This window comes from Equus caballus, chromosome 2 (genome assembly GCF_041296265.1).
Source record: "Equus caballus isolate H_3958 breed thoroughbred chromosome 2, TB-T2T, whole genome shotgun sequence".
NCBI lineage: Eukaryota > Metazoa > Chordata > Mammalia > Perissodactyla > Equidae > Equus > Equus caballus.
In genome coordinates, this window is record NC_091685.1 from 42,959,891 (window position 1) to 42,978,830 (window position 18,940).

Genomic DNA, 18,940 nt, shown 5'->3' on the forward strand with positions numbered 1-18,940 from the left:
AATTGAGCAGAGAGTTGTTTCGACATTTTAGCAATTAGGTGTTGAAATTTCCACCAGCTCTTCAGACAAATAGTAATAATAAGATGTGTTCTCATTGAGCTGAACTGTCGGATGCTTCCACTGACAGATTCTCTTTTTAAGGACTGTATTTCAGGGGCAGCAAGCAACTGGCAGTTTTGAAATCTGGATGCAAATGCTGGTAGCTATGGAAGTCCCCAAAAGTTCTGGCTATTGTTATTTCTGCATTTTGGCAGAACATCTTGGAAAGTGCATGCTCAGGCTTTGGCAACCATGTACAAAGCTATGTGTTTAGTCATGCTTGTCTTATCAGAAAAGTTTCTATGAATTTGCTACCTTTTCCATAATATTCCATCATTAATTGTTCCCGAAAAACCCTTAGTTATGATACGGTCTTGTGGGATTGTATAGGTAATGGTTGAAATATAGATAATTCTAAAAGGAGAAACCACCTCATTCTTGGAAATTTTTTCCCACTTTTTGCAGAGTGGTATTTGTGAAACCAGCTAATTTGATTAAATTCTTTTGGAGTCTACTTTGCTAGTATCATATCGATGCAAGATTTCATCATGGGAAATGGCTATTACAACATAGTGGCTACTGTGCTATTGGTCATGAATTTTGAGAGGACAAGATCAATAAGGCAGGATTCCTGTGATAACTGTCCAGCTGGTAAGGACCAAAGTAATGTGAGTGTTTGATTTGTTCTGTTGAAAACATGGTTCAGTTAGTCTAGTAGTCAGGGCTAATGAGCCCTGTTTTAATGATCTTTTGTTCATTCATTTACAAATATTTCTTGGATGCTGCGTTCTATCTGTGTGAATGAAGCCACATCACTTTATCTCTTGTGCTCAAGTTTCCTCATCTGGGAATGAAATAGGAGAGATAGGAGAGAATCTATCTCATAGGATTTCTTGGAGGATCATGTGACAGGCTCAGAACAGTGCATGGCACATGGCAAGACCTTAATAAATGTTAGCTTTGTGTGTGTGGACCTGTGCTCAGTCTGGGGGCACAGCAGGCAATAAATAGGTGGCAGGAGGCTTAACAGAGTGGGCAAGGGCAGACATTTAGATTTTAATGAATGAAGGAGATTGATCTCCTGAATCCAGTCATATTGATCTCCTGGATCAATCAAGAGAAATCATTCTATTTTATTCAATAAAGGAAATGATTTCTTATCTGTTGGTTTATTTGGTGCACTATCTACACTTTCTTATTTCTAATTCTGTGATTATGCTAAGGGCAATCTTGCAAATGTATAATTTTTAAAAGTCAATCAACAAAATAAAGTCTATCATTGAGACACCTGGAAACCAATCACTGTTTCCTATTCTAGTTTTCTCATCTCATGACCTTCATTATGCTTTGGGTGATGATTGTCCATTGTCAAACATGTACAGCTATTATCTACCCTCTTTAGGTACTTACTGTGGGAAAAACAACAATCAGACTTGCCTTCCCTGTCCTGCAAATAGTTTCTCCAACAGAAGTGGACAAGAGGCCTGTGACATATGCAAGAAGTGTGAAGGTATGATTTACAGGATGTCTTCATTGGATACGTGTTGGGAAGACAAGCTTCCTAGTCTACTCATCTCTACTGAAAGTCTTGAGTGTCGGAGATACTGGTTCCTCTGTCAATAGGCAGGTCCAGTAACATAATTTACTATAGTAGAATTATTTGTGGATTGAGCTTTTTAAATATTAGAGGAAACATTCGTTTGACAAGAGAGAAGTTTTTAATTTGCAAAATGTAAATTTGTCTTTTATAGAGATTTAAAAGTAAACTTTAAACTCTAAGATCATTAGGAACATAATAAGTAGAGTGAGCATGGTTTTTACTGCAGAATGAGAATTTGCTTCCTGGATTCAGAGGTCAAGTGTAATGTAATGTTGGGGGGACTTTGTAGGTGTTTTCAGAACCAAGAAGATGTGCTTCCCCACCAGCGATGCAGAATGTGAGTGCATCTCGGGGTTCCACTGCTTCGGGGAAGGATGCACCATGTGTGAACAGGATTGTAAACAAGGTCAAGAATTAACCAAAGAGGGTAGGTTTGCTCTTCCTCAATCCAATACAAGTTTGTTGTCTAGACATAAGTCATTAGCTTAGGTCTTGGTCCTTTGAATACAAAGTAAAGCATTTATTTGTAGAACCTTAAAGTAACAAGCAATGAGCTACTGTGTCAAGTATATGACATGTACGAAATTATTTTTCAATCGATGGAAATAATTTGAAGTCACAACATTTGCTATTCACCAAGACCATGCATTTTCATACAATGTATAGATATATATATATATACCATATTCTATGTACAATTAGAATAAAAACTTTAGTCATCTTGGGGTTTCATTTCAAGCAGAATTTTCGAACAATCTGTGTAGATTGTCTTAAGTTAATGATTTTGTTATGTGATTATGTTCATCACATAATAATATTAAAAAAGAATTATTCATCACTAATAAAATTCAAGAATTGTTGAACAATCTGTGTAGATTGTGTTAACTTTATTATTATGTGATTATGTTCATCACAGGGAAAGTTATGAAATGACAAAAATGCTTCCTTTTTTATTATTCTTTAATTTTTATGCAAGGTTGTAAAGACTGTTGCTTTGGGACATTTAATGATCAGAAAAGTGGCGTCTGTCGACCCTGGACAAAGTATGTATACTTTCCTTTTGCTTACAAAATAAAGAATCTGGGTTAACTTTTTTAAAGGCAAGGAATGTTATAATGAAATTTTTAAAATCTATCAAGTGCAGACACAGAATAACAAACTAATAGGCAGTGTGGGAAGAGTATGAGGTAATAGTGACTTGACATGCAAAGTGGGCATCTTCTCCAGAAATAACGCCCAGAGCATCCAGATCAGATTTGCTGGTGCAACTTTGTTACTGTCTGCCACAGGGTTCTTTTGTTTCCTTCCCGTCTCTTTGCTGCCTCTTACCTTCCCAATCGATCAGCCCATCTTGGAGTGTGCAGTGCCAGCACTGAGAATGATATAGAATGAGGAGGAAGTATATGTTTCCTACCCTCAAAAATGTAACATGTACTTGGGAAAACAAGACCATCATGGGTAGTAAAACAGGCAACAGTGCACATAGGAATATTCCTGTTGACTTGTGCGACCTGGAGCAGAGCTATCAAAGTGTGGTCTGTGGATAGGTGCTGGCCCACGAGCGGTTTGCTGTCTGTCCACAGCAAGAGCAGTGCAGACATGGAGAGTAAGCGGTGAGAACTGTCAAGGCAATTTGGCACAGTCGTATGTGTCTGTTGACTCTAATAAGAAAAACTTAGATCTTGTATTTTGTATGCCTTTCTTCTTTTTTCATTTGATTTTCTTACCAGAAAATCATTTTTCTTATCATTTTACATTTACATTCTTATGATGTTTTACAGAAGTATTAGTTCATAACAGATTGGAAAGTTTTGTTTTTTTTTAAGAAAAGGTCTTTCAACACAAATAGTACAAAGTCACTCTGCATGGAAAGTGGGATTGAACTGGGCTTTGGAGAATGGGTAGGTTTGGGTTAGGTAAGGGGACAAGGGAAAAGACATAAGGACAATGATGATGATGATGGTGATGGTGACGACAGCGATGATGATGGTGATAGCTACTACTTATTGGGAGTGAGTCAGGCATGTGAAAGTGTGTCCCCAGGGTCATTCATTTGCTCTTCTCAACAGTCCTTGGAGGTGTATGTCTTATTTTGCTGATGAGAAAACTGAGGCTTAGAGAGATTTCCTAACCTGCCCAAGGTCATTCTGCAAAGAGACAGACCCAGGGCTAAACCCTGGTCTGTCTGAGGCCAAAACATCACTGAGTTAAGAACTCCAACCCTTATGCTAAGTCATCTGTCCTTTCTGTGTGCCGGAGATAGTCAAGTACGCTTAAGAAGTTAGGGGTGAGAGACTAACTGGGCAAAATAGTTTTGAACTGAGCTGTCGTGGAGCAAGGCTCCCCAGCCTGGGAAGAAAGAAGAATCCAGTTAGGTTGATAGAGTTGGGCAAACTGTGGAGAGCTGTGAAACCTGGAGGGAGAGAGAGGGTCAAATGGAAGTTTTTCAAAATATCTTTATGGGGCCAGCCCCGTGGCCGAGTGGTTGGGTTCACACACTCCACTTCGGCAGCCCAGGGTTTCGCTGATTCGAATCCTTGGCGCAGACATGGCACCGCTCATGAAGCCACGCTGAGGCAGCATTCCACATGCCACAACTAGAAGGACCCACAACTGAGAATATACAACTATGTACTGGGGGGCTTTGGGGAGAAAAAGGAAAAAGAAAAATCTTTAAAAAAATCTATCTTTATGAACCTAGACTGACACATTCAGCCACTAGGCTGCTCTCCTGGTGGAAATGTCAGTGTTTTTAATTAGAATGAGCTGTACCTGAACTAATTATATGAACTCTTTTCATTGGACTGTCTAAGCTGTTCTTTGGATGGAAAGTCTGTGCTTGTGAATGGGACGAAGGAAAGTGATGTGGTGTGTGGACCAACGTTGGCCGACTTCTCTCCAGGTACATCCTTCATCGCCATGCCTGCCCCTGCGAGAGAGCGAGGTAGCTGATTTGTTGCTGTTTAATCGAAGTGAATGTACCATGGCCATTACAATTGGAATCTAAATCCTGATGTCTTACATCTCTGCCTACAACAGGCACCTCTGGCATGCCCTCCCTTCCTTTACCCTGGCATCAAGGGACCCATCAGTTTTTCTCAGGTGTTTGTCACCCAGTCTGTGTTACACATTAGTAAGCAAAAGAAGGTGAGGCTTGACCCAAGCAGATACTACACCTTTGCTAACGCCAAGTAAAGGGGATTATAGAGTCCCATATTTCCTATATCCTAGAAAGGCCAAAACGCTGAACTTTTGTGGGCTTCTAGCAAAGTTATGGACGTTTTGTAAAGTTTTCCTACCAAGCAGGAAAGTTTACTAAGTTAACTGGTTGGAGATGCCCAAGGCACCTCTTCTCATGCTTAGGAGTTTACAAATGTAAATATAAATATAACCGTATTTGCAAAATTATATGTTTGCATGCATTTCTCCTTTTGCAGGAGGTCACAACCCCCGGATCATCATCCTCTTTCTCGCACTGACCTCCACGACAGCGTTGTTCCTGGTGTTCTTCCTCGTGCTCCGTCTCTCTGTTGTTAAACAGAGCAGAAAGAAACTCCTATATATATTCAAACAACGTAAGACAACATAAAAGTATTAGATATTAGTGTTTGGAGGCAAGGAAACTATGATTTATAGTAGAAAGGAAACTATGATTATTTTTTTAGTTATAGAAACTAGGTTAGTAGAGCACAGTGGTATTGAAGAGGGGCAGTTTTGCCCCCAAGGGGACATTTGGAAATGGGTTAGGTGGTCACAACCCGGGTGAGTGGGGAGGAAGTGCGACTGGCAGTTAGTGAGTGGAGGCCAGCGATGCTGCTAAACATCCTGCAGTGTGCGGGACAGCCCCACAGCACAGAGTTATCCAGCCCCCAGTGTCAATGGTGCTCAGGTGGAGAGAGCTGTTGGTAGAAGAATATAACCAAAGGGTTCTAGAAAAAGGACCATTTAAGTATACTGCAGTCTTGGATAACCCTGTGTGTGTGTGTGTGCGTGTGTGTGTGTGCACACCAGTCCACTGTGCATCCAGGATACTGGCGAAGAGGAATCAGAAAATAATGGTTGCCCCATCCAGTACTGCTCTTCCAGCTGATAAATGGCCTTGACCTGAGCTAGATCCACGACTTGAGGAAGGCATAGTGAACTAGGAGGGAGTTTGAAGTGGGTTTAAAGAAATGGATTATTATGACAACAATCTGAATTAAATGAGAAATTTCAATAATGGATTCTATTCGTTAAACAGGACACTAAATAATAAAGAACTCAGCAATTGCCTGGCACAGAGGCAGCACTCACTAAACGAAAGCAATGAATATTTATTGAAAAAAGTCTATAGATGGGAGCAATCTGTTTTTGGTCTTCCTGGAGGACAGAACCACGGATAACAGGCTAGACGTCCTGAGAGGGATTCGTATACAGGAGGAGCGCTTAGCGCTGTGATGTAACCTGAAACGTCGTAATAAGACTGGAGAGTGTCTATTTGGAGGTTGTTAAAATACATGAGGGAAACTATTAGTAAAGTCTTATCTAAAGATGCACTACACTAATTTGTATAAAGGTTCCTTTGAAAACAATGTAAAACCTTTTTACATTGTGAAATATACAGAAAAAATGCATACATAGAAAGTTTAACAAATCGTTGTAAAATGAAAACCTGTGTAACTCTACCCGGGTCGAGAAATAGAACAGGATCTGCTCCCCGGAAGCCCTTCGTATTCTCCTTCCAGATGAAAGCCCCCCTCCCCGCTAGCACTAACCACATCTAGATCTTTATGGTACTCACTTCCTTGCTCTTATTTATGGTTTTGCTACCTAACAACACCGTTTAATTTGGCTGCTTGTGAACTTCATACAAGTGGAACCACACTGTTTCTATTCTGTATTTTCCTTCTTTCACTCACCACTGTATCTGTATGATTCATTCATGTGCTACATTTATTTTTAGTTGATTTCCATTGTTGAATACTCTTCTACTGAAGGACTGTCACAGTCTGTTTATCCATTCCAGTATTGGTGGACACTTGGGTTGTTTCCAGTTTGGGGCTATCACGGACAGTGATGTTTGAATATTTTTGTCTATGTGTCTTGGGACACGCAAGGCCATGTTTCTGTTTAGTTTTTTTTTTTTTTTTTAAAGATTTTTATTTTTTCCTTTTTCTCCCCAAAGCCCCTGGTACATAGTTGTATATTCTTCGTTGTGGGTCCTTCTAGTTGTGGCATGTGGGATGCTGCCTCAGCGTGGTTTGATGAGCAGTGCCATGTCCGCGCCCAGGATTCGAACCAACGAAACACTGGGCCGCCTGCAGCGGAATGCGCGAACTTAACCACTCGGCCACGGGGCCAGCCCCTCTGTTTAGTTTTTTTTAACCTAGGAATAAAACTGTTGAGGTGTGAGGAATGTGAGTCTTGGTCCTTAGTAGATATATCAAACTGTTTTCCAGAATGGTGGGACCCCATTTACGCTTCCCCAGCAGCATATGAGGGTTCCTTTTGCCACAATCCCTGCTAACGCTTGATACTACCAGACTTAATTTTTCTCTATCTGGTGGGTGGATAGTAGTATCTCGTTGTGGTTTTAATTTGCATTTCCCTGATTACTAGTGAGATTGGACTTCTTTTCATGTTATATTGGCCATTTGGATTTCCTCTCTTGTGAAGTGCCTGATCGAGGCTTTTGAGCATTTTCCGTTGGATTGTCCGTTCTTTTCATGTTAATCTATAGGTATTCTTTAGTCTATTGTTCATTGCTGCAAATAGCTTTTTCTGCTCTATGGGTTACTCTTTGATTCTCTTTTTGAGGTCTAAGTTTCTGATTTAAACCTGGAAACTCTCACTTAAACCTCTGATTTAAAGAACTATCATTCCCATCTTTACCCCAAACTACAGTAAAGTTCTTCATAAAATGCTTTCCAAAAGTATTTATGAGTAATTAGTGAGTTGCAATGGAACTGTAATCCATTTAAAAAAATTTTTAGGTCATTTTTTAAAACTTTCTATTTTGAAATTATTGTAGATTCACAAGAAGTTGTAAAGAGAGTACAGAAAATTCTCATGTGCCATTCATAGGGCTGTATCTTATGTAAGTATGGTACAATATCAAAACCAGGCAATTGACATTGGCACATTGTGTGTGTATAATGTATGTTTTTTTATCACATGTGTAGATTGGTGTAACCACCAGCACAGTTGAAATACAGAACTATTCCATCACCCCAAAGATCTGCTCCTGTTAGGTCTTTATAGCCACACCTACTCTCTCTCCCCCTACCATCCCTAACCCCTGGCAACCATGAATCTGTTTTCCATCTCTACAATTTTGTCATTTCAAGAATGTTATATACATGGAATCATACAATAGATAAATGGGTCATAAATATGATCCATAAAGTTTGGTCCATAAATTTTAAGATTGGCTTTTCTTCTTAGTTTAATGTCATTGAGACCCATTAGAGTTGTGTTCCAATAATTCACTCTTTTTTTATTGCTGACTGGTATCCCGTGGTGTAGTTATACCAGTTTGTTTTACCATTCACCTACTGAAAGACATTTTGGTTGTTTCCAGGTGGGTTTTTTGGTGAGGAAGATTGGCCCTGAGCTAACATCTGTTAGCAATCTTCCTCCTTTTGCTTGAGGAAGATTGTCTCTGAGCTAACATCTGTGCCAATCCTCTATTTTGTATGTGGGACGCTGCCACAGCATGGCTTGATGAGCAGTATATAGGTCCGTGCCCGGGAACTGAAACTGCAAACCCTGGCCCCTGAAGCAGAGTGCATGAACTTGACCACTACGCCACTGGACTGGCCCCCCAGGTTTTGACTGTTGCATATAAAGCTGCTATGAATAAGCATGTACAGGTTTTTTGTGGACATAAGTTTTCTTATCTCTAAGATAAATGTCCAGGGTGCAATTGCTGGGTCGTATGGCAAGTGTATGTTTATTTTTTCAAGAAAATGCCAAACTATTTTCCAGAGGAGTTGTACCATTTAACTTTCCACCAACAATGTGTGAGAGATCCAGTTTCTCCTCATCCCAGCATTTTGCATTGCCACAATTTCTTATTTCAGCTGTTCTAATTACTCTACAGTAATAGCACATTGTGGTCTTAATTTGCTGTTCCCTAAGGGTTGAACATCTTTTCATGTACTTATTTTCCATCTGTGTATCTTCTTCAGTGAAATGCTCCTTCATGTCTTTTGCTCACTTTCTAATTGAATTGTTTGTTTGTTTTACTGTTGACATTTGAGAGTTCTTTATATCTTCTAGATATAAGTCCTTTGTCAGATATGTTATTTGTAAATATTTTCTCGCAATCTAGAGCTTGCCTTTTCATCCTCTTCACAGGGTATTCTGCAGAGAAAAAGTTTTCAATTTTGATGAAGTCCAATTTGCCAATTTTTCCACTTTTGAAGTCAGGTTTAAGGACTCCGCCAAGTCCTAGGTCTCAAAGATTTAGATTTTCTCCCTTGTTATCTTCTAAATGTTTTACATTAAATCTATGGTTTATTTTTAGTTAAGTTTTGTATAAGATGTGAGAGTTTAGGTCAAGATTTTTTTGCCTATGAATATCCAATTCCTTCTGCATCATTTATTGAAAACATTATCCTTGCTCCATTGAATTGCTTTGCGCCTTTGTCAAAATGCAGCTGGCTGTACTTGTGTGGAGGCTATTTCTGGTTTCCCTCTTCCATTCCGCTGATCTGTGTGTTTGTCCTTCTGCCAATAGCACACAGTCTTGATTATGGTAGCTGTAAAACAAGTCTTGAAATTGGGTAGAGAAGAGAATTATTCCTCCCACTTTATTCTTCTTTTTTCAAAATTGTTTTGGCTATTCAAGAACCTTTGCATTTCCATATAAATTTTAGAATAATCTTATGCATATCTACAGAAAGTCAGCTGGGCTTCTGATGGTGATTGTGTTAAACCTGTGTGTCAGACTGGGGAGACTTGACATTGTTACCTTGTTAAGTATTCCAATTCATGAATATGATCTCTCTCCATTTATGTATATTTTCTTTGATTTCTTTCATCACCATTTTGTAGTTTTCAGCATACAAGTCCTGTAAATGTTTTGTTAAATTTAGGCCTTAGTATTTAATTTTTTTGATAATTGCAAATGGTATTGTATCATTTTGGTTTCCATGTGTTCATTACTAGTATATAGGAATACGATTGATATTTGTAGATTGATTTTGCATCCCGTGATTTTGCTCAACTCACTTGTAGTTCTAGGAGTATTTTGTATATTCACTGGGATTTTCTACAGAGACCATAATGTCATCTGCAGATAGGCACAGTTTTATTATTTTTTTCCGATCTGTATTCCTTTTACTTCTTTTTCCTGCCTTATTGTGCTGACTAGAACTTCTAGTACTGTCTTGAATAACAGCGATGAGAGTGAAATCCTTGCCTTGATCCTAATTTTAGAAGGAAAGCTTCAGTCTTTCACCGGTAAGTATGATGTGAGCTGTAGGTTTTTAGTAGATATTGTTTTTATCAAGTTGAGGAAGTTCTTCCTCTATTTTTTGTTTTCTGAGGTTTTTTTAAAAATGGTGAATGGGTGTTGAATTTTGTCAAATACTTTTTCTGCATCAGTTGATAAGGTCATCTGATCTTTCTTCCTTAGCCTGTTAAGATAGTGGATTACATAGACTTATTTTTGAATATTGAACCAGCCTTGTGTCCCTGGACTAAACGCCACTTGCTTATAGTATATAATTCTTTTTATATATTGCTGAATTCTGTTTCTTAGTATTCTGTTAAGAATTTTTGCAGCTATGTTCATAAAGATATTGGTCTGTGGTTTTATTTTCTAGTACTGTCTTTGTCTAATCTTGGTATCAGAGTAATACTAGCTTCATCAAATAAGTCGGGACATGGTCCCTCTTCTGTTTCCTGGAAGAGATTTATAGAATTGGTGTTAATTCTTCTTTAAACAATTGGTAGAATTTTCTAGTGCAACTCACTGGACCTAGAGATTTTCTTTTTGGAGATTTTAAATTTACAGATGTAATTTCCTTAATAATTATAGGACTATTTAAGTTCTTTAATTCCTACTGAGTGAGCTGTGGTAGTTTGTGTTTTTGAGGCATTGGTCCATTTCGTCTGAGTTATCACATGTGTTTATGTTATTCCCAGTATTCCTTTGTTCTCCTTTTGTTATCTGCAGGGTCTGTAGTGATGCCACCTAGTCATATTGTTAATGTGTGTCTTCTGTCTTATTTCCGTATCAGTCTTACTAGAGATTTGTCAATTTTATTGATCTTTTCAAAGAACCAACTCTTCTTTTCATTGATTTTTCTCTGTCTTTTTCTGTTTTTATTTCACTATTTTCTGGTCTTACTTTTATTATGTCCTTCTCTCCACTTGCTTTGGACTTATTTTTCTCTTGAGGTGGAAACTTATATTATTGATTTGAGACTTTTCCTCTTTTCTAATATAAGAATATAACATTATAAATTTTCTTCTCAATACTAATTAGCTGTGTCCCATAAATTTTGATATGTTGCTTTTTTTATTTTCATTCAGTTTAATGTGTTTTTGTATTTCCCGTGAGATTTCCTCTTTAACCCATTGATTATTTAAAAGTGTGTTTTTAAATTTCGAAGTGTCTGGTGCTTTTCCTGTTTTCTTTCTATTAGTGATGTCTAATTTACTTCCATTATAGTCAGAGGACACCCTCCGGATGGTTTCAGTTCTTTTCAGTTTGTGGAGGTTTGTTTCATGGCCCAGGACACAGTCTGTCCTGCCGTATGTTCTGTGGACGCTGGAAAAGAATGTGTTCTGCTCTTGGGTGGGGTGTTCTATAAATGTTGATTTGATCCTATCAGTTAATGATGTTGTCAGGTTCTATCCTTGCTGATTTCCTGTCTAGTTGTTCTATCAACTGTTGGGAGGCGGCCATTTAATTCTCCAAATATAATTGTGGATTCATGTATTTCTCTTTTAAGTTCTATCAGGTTTTGCTTCACCTGTTTTGCAGCTCTGTTGTTTGGTGTACAATAGTCCCTTCTTACCTGTGGTTTCACTTTCCATGGCTTCAGTTACCCGTGGTCAACCACTGCCCAAAAATATTAAATGGAAAATTCCAGAAATAAACAATTTATAAGTTTCAAATTGCACACTGTTCAGGGAGTAGCATGATGAAATCCCATGCCCTTCTGCTCCATCCTTCACCTCCCTTCATCTCATCACATAGACATTGTACCATCTCTCCTGATCACAAGAAGAGGGAGTACAATACAATAACATATTCTGGGAGAGAGAGACCATAGTCACATGACTTTTATTACAGTATATTGTTATAATTGTTCTAGTTTATTATTAGTTATTCTTGTTAATCTCTTATTGTGCTTAATTTATAAATTAAACTTTATTGTAAGTATGTATGTATAGGAAAAAAGGTAGTTTATATAGTGTTTGGTACTCTCCATGGTTTCAGGCATCCACTGGGGGTGTTGGAATGTATCCCTGTGGATAAGGGGGGACTAGTGTATACACATTTAGTATTGCTATGTGTTCTTGATGAATTGACTTTTACCATTATGTGAAGTTACTTTCTGTGTCTGATAATTTTCTTTGCTTTGAAATCTACTTTATCTGATATTAGTATAGCCACTCTGCTTTATATATATAGTATATATACTATATAGAAAATATAGCATATTTATATATATAGTATTTTTTTCATCCTTTTACTTTCAACTTTCCTACATTTTAATATTCGAAGTGAATTTCTTGTAAGCAGGGTATAGGTATCACTCTACTAATCTCTGTCTTTTAATTGGTGTATTTAAACCGTGTATATTTAATGTAATTATTTATATGTTAGGATTTAAGATGCTATTTTATTTGTTGTTTTCTGTTTGCTTTCTCTGGTTTTCATTTCTCTGTTATCTTTTTTCTGCATTCTTGTGGATTACTTGAACAATTTTTAGAATTCAATTTTTATTCATCTATAGTTTTTTGAATGTATGTCTTTGTATAGCTTTTATAATGGTCGCTCTAGGTATTATGCATAAGTTATCATAGTATCAACATTTAACAGTTTGAATGAAGTATAGAAATATTACCACCCTTTACATCCTCTTAACCTCCTCCAATTTATGATATACTTGTCTTAAATATTTCCACTATATACTTTTAGGACCATATTAGACAATGTTATAATTTTTCTTCAACTGTCAAACATAATTTAGAAAACTCAAGAGAAGGAAAGTCTATTGAATTTACCCATGTATTTGTTCATTCCATTGATCTTCCTTCCTTCTTGATATTCCAGGATTCCTTCTTTTATCATTTTTCTTCTGTTTACAGAATTTCCTTTAGCCATTCTTGTACAGTAGGTCTGTTGGTGACAAATTCTCTTAGTTTTCTTTCATCTGAGAATGTCTTGATTTCCCCTTCATTCCTGAAAGATATTTTCACTGGATATAGAATTTGGGGTAGACAGTTATTTTCTTTTAAAACCTGAAAAATGTGCCACTTCTGACCTGCATGATTTCTTACAAGAAATCCGCTTTCATTCTATTTGTTTTCCCCCGTAAGTATTGTGCTGTTTCTTTCTGGCTGCTTTCAAGATTTCTTTCTTTGTCTTTTGTTTTCAAAACTTTAAATATGATGTGTCTTGGTGTGGATTTCTTTGATTTATCCTATTTGGAATTCACTCAGCTTCTTGAATCTGGAGGCTTATCCCTTTTTCCAGATTTGGGAAATTTTCAGCCATTGTTTCTTCAATACTTTTCCAGCCGTACTCCCTTTCTCCTCTTCCAGGATTCCAATGACATGAATATTAGGTCTTTTGTTATAGTCCCACATGTCCCTGAGGCTCTGTTCATTTTTTTCCCAGTCTTTTCCCTTTGTTGTTCAGATTAGGTAATGATTCTTTCCTCTGTCCTCTCCATTCTGCTGCTGAGCCCATTCACTGATTTTTAAAATTTTGCTTATTGTAATTTTTCAGTTCTAAAATTGCCACCTGGTTCTTTTTTTTTATGTCTTCTATTTCTTTTTCATTTGTTTCAAATGTGTTCCCAATTGAAGCATCTTTATGATGGCTGCCTTAAAATCCTTGCCAGATAATTCCAATATGTATATCATCTAGATGCAAGTATCTGTTGTCTTCTCTCATTCAGATTGAGATCTTCCTGGTTCTTAGAATGACAAGTCATTTTTTGTTGCAACCCAGACATTTTGGATATGATGTCATCAGACTCTGGATCTAACTGGAAGCTTGTATTTATTCAGGCTTCCTCTAACACTGCTCCAGTAGAGGAAGGAGGATAGGCGGGGTTGGAAGACCAGGTTCTACAAGTGTTGTCCCCGGGGGTGGGGGGCTCCTTGTTATTGCTAGACATGTGTGGAGTTCAGGCACCCCATTAAGTTTCTGCTGATACCACTCTGGCTGGAATGGGAAAAGACACTTTGTTACTACTCCCTGGGGGGCCTCCAGCAACATCAAAGTGGTGGGGGTGGGGGTGACCTCATTACTCCTGAGTGGCAGTGAAATCTCTGCTCTCCACTAGGCCTCCTCTGACACTATCCCCACGAGGAGAGGGAGCCGAACCTTGAAACAGCTTGGTGAGAGTGGAATTCTGGGCATTCTACTTCGCCTTTACTGGTTGGCTTGGGTGTGGGGCCACAGTTTTTTCTGTGGTGTTTGCTAGAGGAGAGTGATTCCCTAAAAGTTTTCAGTCTTGCTATGCTGCAAGCCTTGCTAACCTTTCCTGGTTTTGTAGCTGGAGAGAGCAGACTTTTCTTGGGACATTGTTTTAGTCTATGCTCATCGGCATTTCTAGGTTGCTGACTTTTCCAGTTCCCAGTCTGGGGCATATCAGGCAGAAAGAAAACCCAGGGAACTCAAGTCTATGTTATTCTTGGATCCTGAGATCCTTAGCTGGTGTGCCTTCTTCTCTCCACTTTCCCGATTTTTCTTATGTTTGTTGTATATAAAATGTCCAGAGTCTTCAGCAATACCTAGCAGGAAGAATAGGAAAAAGTGTGACTACTCTATGGAAGCAGATTTCCATTTTGAAATTAATCCTTGATGCTATTTCAAAAGAAAAAGACATCCTATTGGTATTTCTGAATGTCTTGCCAGTTTTTCATAAGTTCTTGGAGATAGCACGGTTGTTGGGTTTTGGCTATTTTTTATAGTAACAAGCATGTAAAATGGGGGTAGGGCCTTTTGCATTGTCAGGCTATAAAAAAAATCTGCTTAGGATTAAAAGTTGCTCAGCAGTAACACAAAAACTTCACACTAACATGTAAAAGAAAACCTGGAAGCTAATGTATCAATCAGTTCTTCACTTACTAATAGATGGAAGTGATGTGAGTATCTTTAATATCTTGGATCCATAAGCATTCAAAAGAAACTGTGGAATGTGTAAGCTAAGTAACCTTAAGACTGAAATACGTGCAGCTGAGTTGAAACTGTAGTTACGTTTCGGACACAACAAGTTTTGTGCTGTGGTGATGCGCGCTCAAGACTGTTTTAGCCATTGTAGGAAATAAAGAAAATAGTTTTTCAGGACGAATAAAAGTATTTGGTGAAAAGAAAAATCTTAAATAAGCCTGAGAAAAAGTTCGTGCTATTACCGCTCTCTTTAGTGAGTTTGTTCAAATTAAAGTTGAGGACGTTTGCTACTTAGAGATGTTCTGCAACTGTGATTTATGGAAAATAGATGCCAAATGATTAAAACAAAAGACAGCAAAAGATAAGTGTCTTTTAAATTCCTTTTTAGCGTTTATGCGACCAGCACAAACTGCCCAAGAGGAAGATGCCTGTAGTTGCCGATTTCCGGAGGAAGAAGAGGGAGAAGGTGGACTGTGAGCGGGGTCCGGGAAACGCTGGGGCTCTCGAGGAGGATCCGAGGAGGAGTGCCAGACGAGACGCGCCGTCTTACCTTTCCAATTGAAAACACGTCTTGCCTAATACCCAGGAGAACCCCCTACAAGTTTTTTTTAAATGCTAATGAATTGGCCTTTAAAAACGTACCGCTTCTAACAGAAGAGAAGTAGGAAACAGAGCTCATAGGAGAGGGGCACGCTCAAGACACTGCTTAACAGGCTTGAGCTAGCTTTTTAGTTAAATCTAAAGAGAATTCTATTTTAAATTTAATCATGTAGGCCAGTGGTCTGACTAAAATTATAATCAAAATCAATTCCATTTTTTGTGTGTGCTAATATAACATATGACAATAAGCCATAAGATGCATAAAATATCCCCAACCAAATTATCTACTGGATCAGCCATTCAACACAGTGGCCTCTCCCACCGTGAGGGGAGAATGGCGACAGCCCAAGGTTGGGGTCAAGGAGGAAACTCTCGGACCTTGTGGAAGAGTTCCGGAAGGGGTTGGGATGTCCTTGCACACCTCGTGGTCCCTGGTCCTCACATCGTCTGCTTTGCTCCTGCTCCCCATGAGCCGGGGCTTATGTTTTTTTATCCTTAAAAACTTTAATAATAGTATTGGATGCACATAAACTAATGCATGAAATAGGTATGAAGCGCGTCCTAGAACGAAGAGCCAAGAGCCCAACCAGAGCACCAGAGCGGGAGCCGCCAGCTCCCAAGGGCCAGCTCTGAGACGCCACGTGCCTTTGTACGGCTTAGGAGCTGAGAATGGTTTTGACGTATTTAAATGGTTTAAAAAATCAAAAGAAGAATAATATCTCCCGACATGTAAAATTATATGAAACTCAAATTTCAGACTCCATAAATGAAGTTTTATTGGAACATACAGCCACACTTATTTATTTACATGTTGTCTAAGGCGGCCTTTGCGTTACAACAGCAGAGGTCAGCAGCTCTGACAGAGGCTGTGTGGCCTAGAATATTTACTATCTGACCCTTTATAGGGTCAAAGTCAAGGTCAGTGCATCCATCTGTGTGCTGCTCCCTCTCTCAACTTCCGTCTCCCTCCACCACCACCCACCCCGCGACCTTTCTGGGGAATGTTGTCTCTCATTTTCTTGCTTTAAAAAAAAAAAGTCATTTATTATGTAATTATGTACCTTAAAATTATGTTATTTAGTTTTGTTTGTTTTTAAGCTTTATGAAAATGGTTTATACTGTATGGAGACCTCTATGACTTGCTTTAATCACTCAAAATTATATTTATAAGACTCATGCATGTTATTATATGCAACTAGAATGCATTCATTTTGACTGCTATATAATTTTGCAAATATACCATAATTTATCATCCATTCTCTGAGGACACTGGTGGTGTTTCCCGGTTTTTTGCAGTTATGAACAATGTTGCTATGAATGTTCCTTTACGTGTCTCCTGGGCAAGAGTGTTTCCAGGGAAACTTCTTTAGAACTGGAATTGTTGGCTCTTGGGGCAGATGAGTGTTCAACTTTATGAGCCAGTACTCATATCAATAAGGATATGCTAAGTTATGCAGAAGTAACAAATGACCTCCCAAGTCTTAACAGATTACAACCAAACAACAGAGGTGCCTTTCCTGCTGTCACCACGTGCCCCTTGCAGGCTGGCTGTGACTTTGCTCCTCGCTGTTTCACTCTGGGATTTAGGCGGAGGGAGCAGCTTCTGTTGGAACATTGGCCGTCTCGTGGCAAAGGGATTCACGTCACTCTGCCCATATGTAGTTGGTTAGACTCCAACTTTGAGAGCAAGTCACGAAGCCAAGCTGGGCATCAATAGGGCAGAAAGTACAATTTTCACACAGGGAGGGGCAGAAAACATTTCTGATCAATGAAGAGTCCACTGCAGTCCTGAAACGCTTTTCGAGATGGTGCTACTATGCTCCTGTCAGCAGTGCATAGTGTTCCGTTGATCCCCATCCTTGCTACCCTCTGGTATTATCAGATTCTCTTAATTTTGCCAATTCAGTGGATTTAAGATGGCAGCTCACTGTGGCCTTATTTGCATTTCCTTGATTACTAACGAACATCTTGTCACATTTTTTTTTGAAGATTTTATTTTTTCCGTTTTCTCCCCAAAGCCCCCCAGTACATAGTTGTATATTCTTTGTTGTGGGTCCTTCTAGTTGTGGCATGTGGGACACTTCCTCAGCGTGGTTTGATGAGCAGTGCCATGTCTGCGTCCAGGATTCGAACCAACGAAACACTGGGCCGCCTGCAGCGGAGCGCGCGAACTTAACCACTCGGCCACAGGGCCAGCCCCATGTTTTGTTTTTTTAAAAGACTGGCACCTGAGCTAACAACTGTTGCCAATATTTTTTTTGTTCCTGCTTTTTCTCCCCAAATCCCCCCAGTACATAGTTGTATATTTTAGTTGTGGGTCCTTCTAGTTGTGGCATGTGGGATGCCGCCTCAACATGGCCTTGTGAGCAGTGCCATGTCCGCGCCCAGGATCTGAACCAGTGAAACCCTGGGCTGCCAAAGCGGAGCGCGCGAACTTAACCACTCGGCCCCGGGGCCAGCCCCTTGTCACGTGTTTTTATACCGTTTGTGTTTCTTTTCTGTGAAATGCTTCCTCATGTTTTTTTCTCATTTTTTAAAACTTGGTTGTTTATCTTTTTCTTATTGATTCATAGAAGTTCTTTATATATTCTAGGTAATAATCTTTGGTCACTTATATGTGTCATAAGTATCTGCTTTGTTTGCAGTTTGTTTTTTCTCTTTTTTATTGTGTCTTTCTGGTAATAAGTGGAAAAGCTCTTATTTAATTTGGTTAAATTTACATTGCTTTCTTACCTGGTTTCCTGGTTAAAGAAATCCTTCCCTGTGCCAATATCATAAAGATATTTCCTCACATTTTATTCTAAAAGTTTTGTCTTTCATGTTGAAGTCTAATCTATCGGGAATGATTTTTGTGTGTGTTGTGAGGTAATGATCCAGTTTTGAGTTTTGTATGTGGATAACCACTAGATCTAGTGCCATTTTAATTCAGTGATTCATCTTTTCCCATGGATCTGCAATACCGTCTCATCATTTATCAAATTTCCACGCAACCATGTGTCTGTTTCTGGGCTCTGTTCTGCTCCGTTGCTCAATTTGTCTGTCCTTCTGCTGGTACCGCACTGTCTTTGTTCTGGTAGCTTTATAATAGCTCTTGATACCTGGTAGGACAAGTCTTTCTAACGTCCTTCAACAAAGTTCTGTAAAGTTTCTCCAGAAATGGTGTGTACATCTCTTATTAGGTTTATTTCTAGATATTTTGCTTTGTGTTGCTTTTTTAGATGGTTCTGTTTGTTGTTGGAGTATAGAGATGTTGCTGATTTGCTTATGTTAGTTTATGGCCAGCTTTCTCCCTAAACTTTCCTATTATTTTTAACAATATGTGTGTAGATTCCTTTGGGTTCTCTATATGGACAATC

At 38.7% G+C, this 18,940-nt stretch overlaps 1 protein-coding gene across 10 annotated transcripts in view; it reads left to right on the plus strand.

Moving 5' to 3' along the window:
* The window catches only part of TNFRSF9 (TNF receptor superfamily member 9), a 33,637-nt gene extending 16,797 nt beyond the window's left edge, over positions 1-16,840 (plus strand). For 6 of the 10 annotated variants that reach the window (XM_014737682.3, XM_014737681.3, XM_070253789.1 and 3 more), the window contains 7 exons: positions 505-690; positions 1,442-1,549; positions 1,929-2,066; positions 2,616-2,682; positions 4,453-4,583; positions 5,077-5,214; positions 15,373-16,840. In XM_014737682.3, coding sequence (XP_014593168.2) covers positions 573-690; positions 1,442-1,549; positions 1,929-2,066; positions 2,616-2,682; positions 4,453-4,583; positions 5,077-5,214; positions 15,373-15,461 — 789 coding nt within the window. In that variant the 5' untranslated portion in view covers positions 505-572 and the 3' untranslated portion in view covers positions 15,462-16,840. The remainder of the gene's footprint in view (positions 1-504; positions 691-1,441; positions 1,550-1,928; positions 2,067-2,615; positions 2,683-4,452; positions 4,584-5,076; positions 5,215-15,372) is intronic. The other 4 variants (XM_070253790.1, XM_014737684.3, XM_070253792.1 and 1 more) reach the window with 1 other exon arrangement.
* Positions 16,841-18,940: the final 2,100 nt, after the last annotated feature.